The 15,358-nt window shown below is 41.5% G+C and overlaps 1 protein-coding gene across 3 annotated transcripts in view; it reads right to left on the reverse strand.

Annotated features, from left to right (window-relative positions):
* The window catches only part of BCL2L13 (BCL2 like 13), a 49,728-nt gene that overhangs the window by 33,631 nt on the left and 739 nt on the right, over positions 1-15,358 (reverse strand). For all 3 annotated transcript variants that reach the window (XM_043882637.1, XM_043882638.1, XM_043882640.1), the window contains exon 2: positions 7,530-7,700. In XM_043882637.1, coding sequence (XP_043738572.1) covers positions 7,530-7,650 — 121 coding nt within the window. In that variant the 5' untranslated portion in view covers positions 7,651-7,700. The remainder of the gene's footprint in view (positions 1-7,529; positions 7,701-15,358) is intronic.

The following is a 15,358-nucleotide window of genomic DNA, read 5'->3' on the forward strand; positions in this document are numbered from 1 at the left end:
ATTTCTCCAGTTATACAAATGGTCAGTGAGCACATGGAAAGATGTTCTGCATCATTAGACATTAGAGAAATGCAAATTAAAACCACAATGATGGAGAAGGAAATGGCAACCCACTCCAGTATTCTTGCCTGGAGAAGTCCATGGACAGAGGAGCCTGGCGGGCTGCAGTCCATGGGGTTACATGACTGAGCGTGTGTGCACGAGGGTGGAGGGAGATGGGTTGTGGTAGCAATAAAGTGGTGGAACTAAAACAAAACAAAACAAAACAAAAAACCACAATGAGCTACCACTGCACACCACCAGGATAGCTACAAGCAAAAAAATACAGACAATAGGGACTGCTCTAGCAGTCCAGTATTTAGGGCTCTGAGCTCCCAATGAAGGGGGCGTGGGTTCAATCCTGGATCAGGGAACTAGATGCCACATGCCACAACTAAGAGTTCACATGTCTCAACTAAGAATTCACATGCCTCAACTCCTGCACATGGCCAACTAGGGCCCTGTGCTGCCAGATAAGTAAAGAATATTTAAAAATAAGGACAACAGCAAATTTGGCAAAGAAGCAGAGAAACTGGAACACTCATATACTGCTGGTGGGAACAGTACAGCCACTTTAGAGGACAGCTCAGTAGTTTCTTACAAAGCTAAACATACTCTTTACCATAAGATCTAGCAATCACGCTCCTTTATATTACCCAAATGAGTTTAAAACTTATATTTATACAAAAGCTGCACAGAATGTTTATCAGAGTTTTATATGTAACTGCCAAAACTTGGAAGTAACCAAGATGTTCTTCAATAGGTGAATGGATAAACAAACTGTGGTACATCCATACAATGAAATATTACTCAGCAATAAAAAGAAATGAGCTACCGCAAGGAGATACCACTTCTGACTCATTAGGAAAACTGCGACAAAAGGGCAGAAAACAGTGATGATGAGGGTGTGGAGAAATCAGAACCCCTGTGCACTGCTGACTGGGCTGTAAAATAATGCAGCAACTGGGGAAGAAAGGGTGGCATGTTCTCAAAACATTTAAACATAGGATGACCCAGCCATTTCACACCTGGGTATATGCCCAGAAGAATGGCAAGCTGACACTCAGACCATTCATACTTGAATTTGTATCACTGCGTTATTCACCACCGTCAAAAGGTAGAGATAACCCAATGTCTACCAGCCAGATGAATGGGTAAACAAAACAAGATTTCTACACACAAGGGAACATGTGTTAGTCACTCAGTCGTGCCCAACTCTTTGCGACCCCATGAACTGCAGCCCACCAGGCTCCTCTGTCCATGAGATTTTCCAGGCAAGGATACTGGAGTGGGTTGCCATTTCCTTCTCCAGGGGATCTTCCCAACCCAGGGATCGAATCCAGGTCTCCTGCACTGCAGGCAGATTCTTTACCAACTGAGCTACAAGGGAAACCCCACGAGTCAGCCTTAAAAAGGAGTAAAAGTCTGAAATACGCTGCAATACAGGTGACGCTTACAGACACGACGCTAAGCAAAACAAGCTGGACACAAAAGGACAGATACTATGTGATTTCACTCCAATGAGACTCAGAGACAGAAAGGAGAACAGTGTTTGCTTAGAGAGGGAGGGGTGAGTAGAATGGGGGATTAGTGTTTAACAGCTGAATGAATATCCAGCCAGCACCACAATGACATGCATTTGACAGTCCCATTACTAATTAACAGACACCTACTATTACTAATTAACAGAACCTACTCTCCTTCCTAACCTAAGACATGTCTTACTGAATCCCTATTAATGACCACAATATCAAGCTGCTCTGTATTAATACAAGCAAAGCTGAACATAACAAGCTGTTACTTGGGGTCACATACACAAGGCAGCAGGACTTCTGCTAGTCAGAATACACAACGTTGAACATAATCAACACAAACTAATGGAGTCCAGACGAGCTGCCAACTTCTGGAAAAGCACAGAGTTAACTATTTAAGGAGAAGTTATGTGCCGAGCAAATGACTCATTGAGGAAAAAATGAAAGACATTTCATGTGACAGAAATCTTGAGTAATGAATAGGGCCACCTTCTTTAGCCTCTTCTTCTCACACCTATTGCTTCATGAACTTGAAACCAAACCCTAACCACACAGCACCAATGCACAGTGGAGGCTCTATTTATAACTGCACAGCATAGAAGGGAGCTCTACCTCAGGCTTTAGACAATAAACTGGAGAGCAAAGCCGCAGAGACAGCAATTAGAGCCCAAGTTTTCCTCCTAAGAGGTCAGCATATACATTTGTATTCACATACGAATACTGTGTACTTGGGCTTAAGGAAACAATGTAAGGGTAACAAACAAATTTCAAAAACAAAACAAAAACACCAAAGCAGGTAACCTTCTCAGATCCTACAGTATTTGGGTAGGAAAAAAATGCTATGCTCAAGCAGAAGGAAAAAAATTAATTAATACAGGCTTATATAAATGCGTACGGTTTTTACAAACTTAATAAATCACAGGGCTTGAAAAGGCCTGGTTTTTGTGGACCATGAAGTTTGTTACAGTTTAAAAATATCGTAAGTAAGTGGAATCTGGGTAGGTGGGAACATAGGTATGTATTTGGGTAACCAACTCATCTAGTTTGCCCAGGACTTCCCCAGTTTTACTCAATCCTGGGCCAACTGGACAGTTGGTCACCCTACTGTGCATGCAGGGGAGATACACTAATGAGGACAGGAATCTAGGCTGCAATAATAAAGCCAGTGACTTCAGCAACTTAACCCAAAGGTGCATCTCTCCTGTGTGCTCCATGTCTAAGCTGGAGACGGGAGGCAAGAGGACTGTGTCCTACAGTGACTCAGCCACCCTGCCTGAGGGCGGCGGTGCTGTCCTGTGACAGCGCCCTCAGGAACACTGCTCCCCCTCGAATCAGCCTACACACACCGCAGGCAAGGGAGACACAGTGAGGAGAAGGCACACTGGCTCTTAAATGCCACAGCCTGGAAGGGACACAAGCTCCAGCACCTGAGTTTCACTGGCTAAGACCAGTCTCATGACCCTGCTTAGATGCAATTTCCTTCATGCCTCAGACAGAAAGAGAAACAGGTTTGGGGAATCATCAGGAACCACTGTCACAGGAATCCAGAAAAACATCCACAAAGCCTGTGACTGTGTGGATTACAACAAACTGGAAACTTCTGAAAGAGATGGGAATACCAGACCACCTTACCTGCCTCCTGAGAAATCTGTATGTAGGTCAAGAAACAACAGTTAGAACTGGACATGCAACAACAGAAGGGTTCAAAATTGGGAAAGGAGTATGACAATGCTGAATATTGTCACCTGCTTATGCAGAGTACATCATGCGAAATCCTGGGCTGGATAAATCACAAGCTGGAATCAAGATTGCTGCGAGAAATATCTACAACCTCAGATATGCAGATAACACCACCACCCTAATGGCAAAAAGTACAGAGGAAATAAAGTCTCTTGATGAGGATGAAAGAGGAGAATGAAAAAACTGGCTTAAAACTCAACACTGAAAAAACCAAGATCATGGCATCTGGTCCCACCACTTCATGGCAAATAGATGGGGAAAAGTGGAAACAGTGACAGACTTTATCTTCTTGGGCTCCAAAATCACTTCGGACGGTGCTGCAGTCATGAAATTAAAGATGCTTGCTCCTTGGAAGGAAAGCTATGACAAACCTAGACAGCGTATTAAAAACCAGAAACATCACTTTACCAACAACGTTTTGCAGAGTCAAAGCTATGGTTTTTCCAGTAGTCATGTATGGATGTGAAAGTTAAACCATAAAGAAGGCTGAGTGCTTAAGAATGGATGCTTTTGAACTGTGGTGCTGAAGAAGACTCTTGAGAATCCCTTGGATCAAACCAGTGAATACTAAAGGAAATCAACCCTGAATATTCATTGGAAGGACTGATGCTGAAGCTCCAATACTTTGGCCACCTGATGCAAAGAGCCGACTCACTGGAAAAGACCGTGACACTGGGAAAGACTGAGGGAATGAGGAGAAGATGGGTTAACAGAGGATGAGATGGTTGGATGGCATCACTGACTCAACAGACATGAGTTCGAGCAACTCTGGGAGGTAGTGAAGGACAGGAAAGCCTGGCGTGCTGAAGTCCATGGGCTTGCAGAGAGTCAGACATGACTTAGCAACTGAACAACAACAACTGTCATAGGGGCAACTCAGCTCGAGTGAAAAAACTAATCGGAGTAAGCATGGCTCACTGACAGTCTAAAGCAACAGTAGCCAGGAGATACAACAGGTAGTGGGGTCTTCTGTAGGACAGACTGAGGGAAAAAGAGCACCTGTGGGTTCCTGATGTGAGAGGTAATGTAAGGAAGTGCAGCTTGCTTGTGGCCTTCAAATTACATGATGGAGAACACAGGAAATGAAGGAGAAAAATCAGAGGACATTTCCTTCAAATCCTGAGGCAGGATTTAAAGGAAAATGGGAAAATCATCATGAAACTGGAACAGTTAATAATAGTAGACAAAGAAAGAGGGAAAGAAAGAGGAAGGAAGCAGAGATGAGAGGTAAAGGATGATTCCAATGCTTCAAGCCTGGAGAGCAGGTGGTTAAGGCTCCGCATTTCCAATGCAGGAGGTGTGGGTTCAATTCCTGGTCAGGGAACTGAGATCCCACCCGCCACATAGCCTGGTCAAAAGGAAGGAAGCAATTACCTGAAAAAAGACCAATTAGTCTGTCTGGGACTTACTCACTTGGCTGAATCTGAGGTGCTGAGGTCAACACTGCAGAATTACTATCCCCGTTATGCTAATTGAGATTCTATTGACAACTCCCTTAATCGGGTGTTACATGAAACAATAGATGGATTTCACTGCATGTAAACTGGAAGGGTAGGTGGCTGAGGGTGGTGGCCTCCAGGAGCCCCAGCGTCCCTGTGTGTGCCGAGCACGACAAACTGAAGGCTAACTTGCTCTGATCGAGCCCTCTCCACAACGGGCAACGAAAATAACTAGGCAGGTGCAGTAACCACATGACTGCTCACTCCTTTTTGGTTCTGCAGTTTGACTCTGGACAATTTACAAAGGTAAATAACCGTTAGAGGTGGGGGGAAGCAACATCAGAACTGCTCTTCACTACCCTCTCCACAAATCATGTGCAGAGTTACCAGACCCACCGCAGGTTGAGTACATGCAGATAGATGGTAGACGCCACCCAGCACACGTGTACAAGGCGTGTGCCTGCCAAGAGTCAGTTATCATTTTCCCAGCCTATTTATTATATTGGGAATACTGGGACTTCCTGGCAGTTGAGTGCTTAAGATTCTGCACTTTCAATTTGGGGTGGTGGGGGCAGGTAGATCCAATATAACCAGTAAACAGTATAACCAATAAAGTTATACTGGTCACTGAAGTGGTGCAATTGGCTTAAAATTACAGATATCACTGAAGTATGATACGTAGTGAGACTTGCTGAAAGTGAAATTACATGTTTTGTGAAGCTGCTTTTAAAAATACCACCTCAATTTAGGTGTGAAAGAAACAACTGTAAAAGATTAGAGGGAAAAAAAATCATAAAAATCTAGAATGCCTCTTCAATGAAACTACAAGTGCTTTTATGTGCTTACTCCACTTTAAGCATAAATTTAAAAGTGCACATAACAGATATGGAAGTATAGTTTATGGGAGAAAGAGGACATGGAATTCCAATCAACAGATTCATATTCAGAAAGAAAAATGCCTTGACCATACACCAAAATTACTAAGTAAATGTACATTTATTAACATTTTTATTAAAATTTCTTATAACAACCTCTTTGTTTAGAATTCCTTCTTGCCTTGACTTCTTCAGTAAAAGCCCTACTACCAGTGTTAGTGACCTAGATAAAAGGGGTCCTATAGTAAACCAAAAACTGTATAGCAATCTATCAATGTTTAAAAAGATGAAAACATTTAGACATGTAATAATGGAGATACAATACAGAAACGTGATAAAATGGTGGGGGAAAAAAAATCACCATAATCACTGTAATCAATTATTACAACTATTTGAAAACTATGTAGTAGTGCTCAGTTGCTCAGTTGTGTCCACTCTTTGTGGTCCCATGGACTGAAGCCTGCCAGGTTCTTCTGTTCATGGGATTCTCCAGGCAAGAACACTGGAATGGGTTGTCATTTCCCTCTCCAGGGGATCTTCCTGACCCACGGATGGAACCCGTGCCTCTTGAGTCTCCTGCATTGGCAGGCAGATTCTTCACTACTAGTGCCACCTGGGAAGCTCTTGAAAACTATGTGAATACTGAGTAATATCAGAAGACAACAGAAAGTAAAATAGTTGCTGAGTTTGGTGAAATAATAAATTAAATATATGGTATATTATTTAAATATTTAAATAATAAATTAAACTTTAGTAGGAAAAAAAAAATTTCTTTTATGGTGTCTTTGAAGCTATTTTGATGTAATTTTGTGTAAACAGCTACTGAGCTCAGGGAATTCAAAATATGATTCAATGTTTAAAAACACAACACACCCACGAGTTATATGTCAGCATTTACGAGCTCTGTTAAGACATCTCTGGTCATCCCTATAGTTGGAATGGCTACGGGAGCCCGTCTTTTCTAAATCTAGACAGGATACCTTCTTGAGCTAAAATAGCAGCAGATAAGAACTACCTCCATGGCTACAGTAAAATCTGTGATGGAAATATTTAAGAAGATGATGTTACATATTAATAAAGAAGACTAATTCAGACTCTAGTAACTGTTTTAAGCTTCGTCTGGCAAATTAAAATATACATAACTACACAATACAAAGAACTGTGCTAAAAACTCTCTGAGAGGTTAATCCACTGTTTAAATCTAATATCCTTACTACTATATAAAGAACAGATAAATAAGAACCTACTGTACAACACAGAGAACTATAGTCAGTATTTCGTAACAACCTAGAGGATGAAAGAATCTGGAAAAGAACATGTATCTATCACTGAACCACTGCTGCAAACCTGAAACTAATACAGCATTGTAAATAAATTATACTTCAACTAAAAAACCTTAATATTCTTGAAAAAAAAAACAGAATTCAAAGAACTTGTTATAAGCTTTAAAAATAATTATTTAATTCTAATCTATATCCTATTAAGTACAAAATCTCTAAAGGCAGATGTATTTCTATTTATTTACATGTATTTAGTACATCTTTTACCTCTACCAATGGCAATCATTTAAAATATTGAGCTCCTGGGCCTCCCCTGATGGTCCAGGGGTTAAGAATCCATGCTTCCACTGCAAGGGGCACAGGTTCAATCTCTGGTTAGGGAACTAAGATCTCTTAACCCATGTGGTGCAACCAAAAAAAAAAAAAAATCAAGTTCTAAAAAAAAATTAAAAGTCACGCTTCTGGGAATGGATCAGGTGTTGAGAAGGGACAGAGCGAAGGGTGAATCTTCAAGAGCTGATAGCATTCTTCATTCTCACAGCCATGGCTATACAGTGCTCAGACACACATTTTGGCACACATTAATTATTACTACTTAATTCAACCACAAGCTGAAGACGATACCTTGGGGTGAGGGAGGATGCTGCTCCTGCAGCTTCTCCTGAGAGAGGAGTCCCAAGTAGCTGAGAACCACGTACTTCGTTTCATAGTGAAATCCTAGAGGCACGGTAGTTGAGGACGCCATGGGGGTGGCCGGCAGAGCTCCGAAAATGTGTACTTACAGAGGTACAAAACCTAAAACAGGAAAGTATTTTTTTAGTGTACAGTTCATTACACGCCGGGACACCCCGGGTGGCCCGTGGTTGGGAATCCACCTGGCTAATGCAGGGGACTTGGCTCCATTCCTGGTCGGGGGAACTAAAACGCCACACGCCCCGGGGCAACCGAGCTCTCACAATACAACTAGAGTCCAACTAGAGAGTCCGTGCGCTATACAGGACTATTCTGAGTGCCACAACTAAGACTTGATGCAGTCAAATAAATAGATAGTTTTTTTAAAAAAGTTCGTTACATGCCAACACATTCTCCCATTAACTCCAACCATACAACTAAATACCAAAATAAATATTTCTCAGACTTATCCTCTCGGTAACCTTTAAAAAACATAACCTCAGTTTACTTCCAGTAGGAATGCATGTATTCAGATTTCAGGTCAAAAGCACATTTCCCTTTCTATCTCCCCCAGTCACCCTCCTTTCACCTGTGTGGCAAGAACAGGCGCTCTGCCCTCTTCACGCTGCACCATGCCTCCGGCCAGCACGTTCTCATTCTTCCCCTATTAAAGCCTTCACACTCCAGCAGGGCCCAAGGTGCACAGCCGCGGCTAACATCTCCCATCGCCTCCGCAGCTTCGTGCGCCATACGACTGGTCTGAGCCCGAGCAGCGAGAGAAGCAGCTGTGTGCAGTGGGGTCCTCTGGACCTGAACTATGACGATGGCAGACACCTCTCCGGGGGGCAGCACAAGACAGGAGACCTGGGCCCGACTGACGCTGTGGAGCAGAGCCGCTCTGCCCGCCTGCACCGCTTGCCTCTGAACTGCTCCTCAAGTCAATCTTATTCTGAATCTCTTCAGAAGGTACTTTAACTTGTACCCTAGTCAATGCGAGTCCAACTCCACTTCTCCACTTGGACCCAACAGCTGTTTTACCTACCATGTACCCCTGTTTTAAAGACCTACTCTTTTGGCAACTTCCAAATATACCACGCAGAATTACATATACTATGCTCACCAGACTGCAAGTTACAGGCTCGGGATTTACTTATATCATAATCAGTTTGTATCTTTTGACTCCTACTATGTATCTTAAGGACTTCCCTGGTGGCTCAGACGGTAAAGTGTCTGTCTACAGTGCGGGAGACCTGGGTTCAATCCCTGAGTTGGGAAGATCCCCTGGAGAAGGAAATGGCAGCCCACTCCAGTACTCTTGCCTGGAAAATCCCATGGACGCAGGAGCCTGGTGGGCTACAGTCCATGGGGTCGCAAAGAGTGGGACACGACTGAGCGACTCCACCACATGTATCTTAATAGTCATTGCAAACCAAAGTGTTTTATTAAGGTTTCCAAATAATTGTTTTCTACTTAAAGCAATGCTACAGACTGTTTTAAGATTTTAAGAAATATCTGATAAAAGAAAAACATTCAGATAACCAATAATAGGAAAAAGAGACAGGGAATGTTGACAAAATTTAAGATCTGTACTAAACAAACTAAGATAAATGAATAAACAATGAAGAAAGTATGGAGAATTTGAAATACACAGAATAAAAGAGTGACTATATAAAGAGATTAAAAAGAATGAACATAAAAGTCTGGTTTCAAGGGGAGAATGGAGTCTGAGAACAGAGACAAAGGGTCTGACAATTCTTCAATTTGGTCACAATGAAAGAGACTTAAGCATGCTTATATTCAGTGAGAGCCGATGAGAAATAAAAAGAGAGCAAGGAATAAATTACTAAGTTCCAAAAGAGAGGAGGAGAACTGAGGAAATCAATAACAAAACTTAACCTTTGAAAAGCCTCAGAAATTTTTGTTAAGAAGAACAAAGAAGTACTTATCTTCTGAATGCTTTAATTTTTTAAAAAAATGAATGTTCTAGAATTTATTATAATCAAATTTCTTGTATTTATCCAGACACCCCAGTACAGCACTATTTACAACAGCCAAGCCATGGAAGCAACCTAAATGTCCACTGACAGAGGAATGGATAAAGGTGACGTGGTGTTTACTCACACACACACACACACACACGCATATGCATGGACTGGAATATTACTCAGCCATAAAAAAGAATGAAATAATGCCATTTGCAGCAACATAGACACACCTAGAGATTATTACACAAAGCGAAATAATTCAGAAAGAGAAAGACTAATACTCTATGACATGACTTATACGTGGAACCTAAAATATGACACAAATGAACTCATCTACAAAAGAGAAACAGACTGGCAGACACAGAGAACAGGCTTGTGGTTCCTGAGGGGGTGGAGGGAGGGGTAGGATGGATTGGGACTTTAGGATTTGCAGATGCAAACTATACTATAATGGATAAACAACAAGGTCCTACTGTACAGCACGAGGACGTAGATACAATTCCCTGTGATAAATCATAATGGAAAAGAATATGAAAAAGAATGTGTATGTATGTATAATAATCACTTTGATGTACAGCAGAAATTACCACATAGAACAACTGACTGGTTCAGTTGGGAAAGAGTACAACAAGGCTGTATATTGTCACCCTGCTTATTTAACTTCTATGCAGAGTACATCATGTGAAATGCCATGCTGGATGAATCACAAGCTGAAATCAAGATTGCTGGGAGAACTATCAACAACCTCAGATATGCAAATACCACTCAAATAGCACAAAGTGAAGAGGAACTAAAGCCTCTTGATGGGGATGAAAAAGGAGAGTGAAAAAGCTGCCTTAAAACTCAACACTCAAAAAACTAAGATCATGGCATTTGGTCCCATCACTTCATGGCAAATGGAAGGGGGAAAAGCGGAAACAGCAACAGATTTTATTTTCTGGGGCTCCAAAATTACTTCGGACGGCAACTGCAGCCATGAAATTAAAAAACACTTGCTCCTTGGAAGGAAAGCTATAATAAACCTAGACAGCATATTAAAAAGCAGAGGCATCACTTTGCCCACAAAGGTCCACCTAGTCAAAGCTATGGTTTTTCCAGTAGTCATGTATGGATGTGAAAGAAGGACCATAAAGAAGGCTGACTGCTTAAGAATGGATGCTTTTGAACTGTGGTGCTGCAGAAGACTCTTGAGAATCCCTTGGATAGCAAGGAGAACAAAGCAGTCAATTCTAAAGGAAATCGACCCTGAATATTCACTGGAAGGACTGATGCTGAAGCTCCAATACTTTGGCCACTTGATGAAAAGAGCCGACTCACTGGAAAAGGCCCCAGTGCTGGGAAAGATTGAAGGCAAAAGGAGAAGGGGGAGAAGGAGGATGAGATAGTTAGATAGCATCACCTATTCAATGGACATGAATTTGAGCTAACTCCAGGAGATAGTGAAGGACAGGAGCCTGGTGTGCTGCAGTCCATAAGGTCGAAAAGAGTTGGACTGACTTAGCTACTGAACAACAACAGAAATTCCACAACATTGGGAATTCCCTGGTGGTCCAGTAGTTAGGATTTGGTGATTTCACTGCCCTGGCCCAGGTTCAATCCCTGGTTGGGGAACTAGATCCCACAAGCCACATGGTGTGGGAAGAAAAGAGAAAGAAATTAACACAACATTGTAAATAAACTATACTACAATAAAATTAATTCTTAAAAAAATTCCTTGTATTTATCAGAAACACATATCTCTGAAGACACTTTTAATTACACACCAACCCAGATGCTACAGACAAAGCATCTAGGATTTTTCATCTAGTGCTCTTCAAATTTCCTTAGAAATCCCAACTGCCTAACCATAAATGCCATCTTTTGCCATAAATCCGACCAAAGAGTTGGACATGACTTGGCGACTGAACGACAAATGCCATCATGATTTCATAATTCTCATAATTTCATAATTCTCCACCTTCCAAATTCACCATCCTACTCACAATGAAGTCCTCAGCTATAGTATACATGTCAGTATCCATACATCCACACGGTTGATGAAAGATTCTATTACACTCAATCATTCTTCATGATTCACACTACGGGAGAAGATGCTCGCACACATTTAAGTCATTTCAGTTTAGCATATAGTCTTTAAGCTTCACATGTGTCTCTGACATCCTAGTCATAAACACAGCACACCCACAGGTTAAAACATCCATCCAGCTCCTCTAACTCTGCCTAAGCTGCCAGTTTCGGAGCAGTGGAGCAGCTCGTTCAGGTGATGGGGCAGGCAGACCTCAGAAACACTACTATGTGTCTACAACACCGGGAATATAGCCAATTTTTATAATAGCTGTAAATGGAGTATAACCTTTAAAACCAGAGAATCACTATGCTGTATAACTGTAACATATAATATTGCACATCAACTTCAATTAAAAAGACATGCTACTTTATGTCCAGTGAATTTCTACTCAGTTACAATTTCTCAAAGGCACTGAGAATATGCCAAGTGTACACTCCACAGCCCTGCTGCTGGGTGCTCTCAAAGGCACTGAGAATGTGCCGAGTGTACACTGCACAGCCTCACCGCTGGGTGCTCTGGGAACAGGGCACCCACTCCCTCTGCTACTCTCTATGCAGACTAAAGTCAGCATGCTGAACCAAGGGCTCCTGCATTTCTAACACATACCACAAATTCCCCTTGCACAAGACCTCCACTGCTGAAGTACTGTCACAGAAATCCTCCACACCAGAAGGAAAAAGTAGCAGTCTCAACTTAATTGATGGAGAGACAGAAGTAGACAATTTATCTGCTGAAAATCAGAACAGCTCGTTGACAGCACAACCACCTGGCGGAGAGCACTCTCCTCCGTTCCAACCTCACAGGCCTGCACCCTTCCAACACATACCTCCTGCAAGCCTGGCAGCGTTCGGGGTGAGAGGACACAGAAGTGAAAATACTCCGACTAATGACAATGGGAAGAATCAGTAGAAAAACAAGGCAATGTCCCAAATATCAGACACCCAGAGTACCGAAAGAAGTAATTTTGTCAACTTTGAGAATGGGGTGGTGGTGGGGAGGGAGGGGAACAGGTTAAAGGAAAAGTAAACATGCTCTGAGCCCACCAGCTACAGTTTTCCTGGAGGCAGGGGACCACGCTCAGGTCCAGCCCACTACTACCTCATCGACCAGAGGATGTTCCTGTCTGAGACAGCACAAGCTTCTTTCCAATAATGAGAAAGACACAGCCACTTTTACTCTTTACATTCCATCTAGAACACCTAATTCAAATTAGGTGTAAGTATTCTTGGTGTCAAGAAATGATTAAACCAAGAATGATCTTCAACATAAAAACTCCTGTTTTTCTGCACAATTCTAACAAGCTATTGAATACAGCTGCGTTTTGCCCAGCCTTACACCTTTAGTTAGTTTCTCTCTCAAGTTACAGGTAGCTGTCAGCCAGATGGATGGCCTGAGGAAGCTCAGGGTAACTTAATCCTGTGTTTATACATAGGTGATCCTTCATTAACAATGTCAAACCCACAATCTCACAATAAACAGTTTGCTCTTCCTAAAACTGGATTTCTACTATGAAGACCAGTGCAAATGCCAGGACAGCAGTGTAGGAATTGGGTATAGTGTATGAAGGGTAGCCAGAACGCCTACAGCAACCATTAGATTCTGCTTTAAAATCTTATGAAAAGCAAATCTTCAGCAACATAAGTGTCTTGCAGTTGTTTCCCAACCTTGTCTCATCATCACCACCTTGGCTGCTATTACAGACAAACTTCTAACACCAACCTCAGAAATACTGACTTAGAATATCACACCTATATTGTATTTCTTAGCCCCACAGAACCGTTAACACAAACACATTACAATTTAACATAATGTATTTACATTATTTTAGGAAGCTTTGTTTTTAAGACCATTTCCTCTCACCAAAATAAAATGGTAACCTTATTATATTGTTCAATACTCCCATATGGAGTTGAGTAGATCTATAATCCCAGTTTTATAAAAAGAAATGTGAAAGTCCACAGATAATTCAGTTACAAATGAAAACTCTGGAGTTTTAAACATTAACAGAGTTTCTGATTCCCAGACTCCAGTCCCATTGGTGATTTGAGTGAAGACTTGTTTTTAAAGCTCCAGAAATGAACATGAACTCCAATAACTTCATTTTTCTTTTCAACTTCATCTTTTCAATCCATACTTTATTAGTTCTTACAGAATTCTAGAACTTTCTCCCAAAGAAAAGTTACATAATCCTAATAAATATTGTGAAACCGCGGAAATTTCACTGGGTCCAACTGAGAAACTCAACTAAGCATTTCATTTTAAAATTCAGCAGACACTAAATTATTTTAGTGTACATTATCACTCTCCAACTGAAACACACCTGACTGAAGACGCCAGTTCAGTCCTGTGTTAAGAACCATCCACAAAGGTCTCCACTCATCAGCTGGCACGTGAAGATAGTGTGCTTACAGAGGAACGCCTCCCTCTCACTCTCCCCACAAACATGTAGTCTGACTTTCACAGTAAGTAATCAGGCTTCCCATGTGTGCAGATAACGGGCAGAAAAGGGAGACATAACTGTCAGCTTCTCTGCTCCACTCCTTAGTATGACAGAGAGAAGAAAACACTCTCCTGGCAAAAAAGTTCACATGAATGGTCACAGCAGCAGTATGTAACAGTCCAACTGTGGAAATCATTGCCCATTAACTGATGAATTTGTGCAATATTATGTGGCCATAAAAAGGAATAAATTGCCAATACCTGCTATGACATGGAAATTAAAAAAAAAAAAGCCAGCCACAAAATCCCACATATTGTATAATTCTGTTCCTATGAAATATCCAGAATTGGCAGATCTACAGAGACAGAACGTAAAACAGATCTGCCTGGGTAGGAGAGTGTGGGGATAAAGAATGACTGCTACCGGGTACAGTGTTTCTTTTGCGGCTGTTGAAAACTGCAGTGATAGTTCTACAGTCCGTGATTATACACGTGAACGGCTTGATGGTACCTCAATAACGCTGTTTAAAAAAAAAAAAAAAATCAGCTACTCTAAAAATAGCCCCCTCCCTTCAACTCTGTTAATACATATTAATTAAGAACTCTTGGTGACCACTCATGTGGAATAAGATATGCGTCAAAGTTTGAAAAACCACGATAAAAAAGCAGGACGGCAGGACCACAGTTAAAACTTGTTTTGTATGTCTAAAATGTTTCAGGAAAGAAACATATTCCTAAAACAATACTCATTATTGTTGCAAATCACCTGTTCTAAAAGCTTAGCCGAATAAGATATGGAGTAAATATTGAGTAACTGATGTGCTAACCAGCACCTTTTCTCTACAAAACGGGTTGGACTCGACCACATGTATCCTTCAACGGAACTGAGCTACGGGGATATAGGACGGCATAAGTAAATTCAACATTTGGGAAAGAGAAAAAAAAAAAAAACAAAACTGAGAATGGTACCTGACCAATCAGAGTAAAAAGATTTCAAAGTCCCTAACGGTCTATTATCAAGTGAAGCAGATTTCACAGTGGTTTAAATATTTGCAATTTACGGTGTTTAAGTTTATCCAGCTGCGTATGTGAGCTATCAACAGTTCACTATCAACACAAACACTTGCTTAATTTTCTGGGTGACTGAAGACAAAAAAAAAAAAGAAGGTACTAGAAGGGTGTGGCAACTCATCCAAGGTCACACAACAAGTCAGGGCATAGACCAGCATTCTGGTTTGGACCAAACCTCCCGGGGAAATCGCCCTGACAGTTTCGCAGGACTTGTTTTG

Source organism: Cervus elaphus, chromosome 22, assembly GCF_910594005.1.
Source record: "Cervus elaphus chromosome 22, mCerEla1.1, whole genome shotgun sequence".
NCBI lineage: Eukaryota > Metazoa > Chordata > Mammalia > Artiodactyla > Cervidae > Cervus > Cervus elaphus.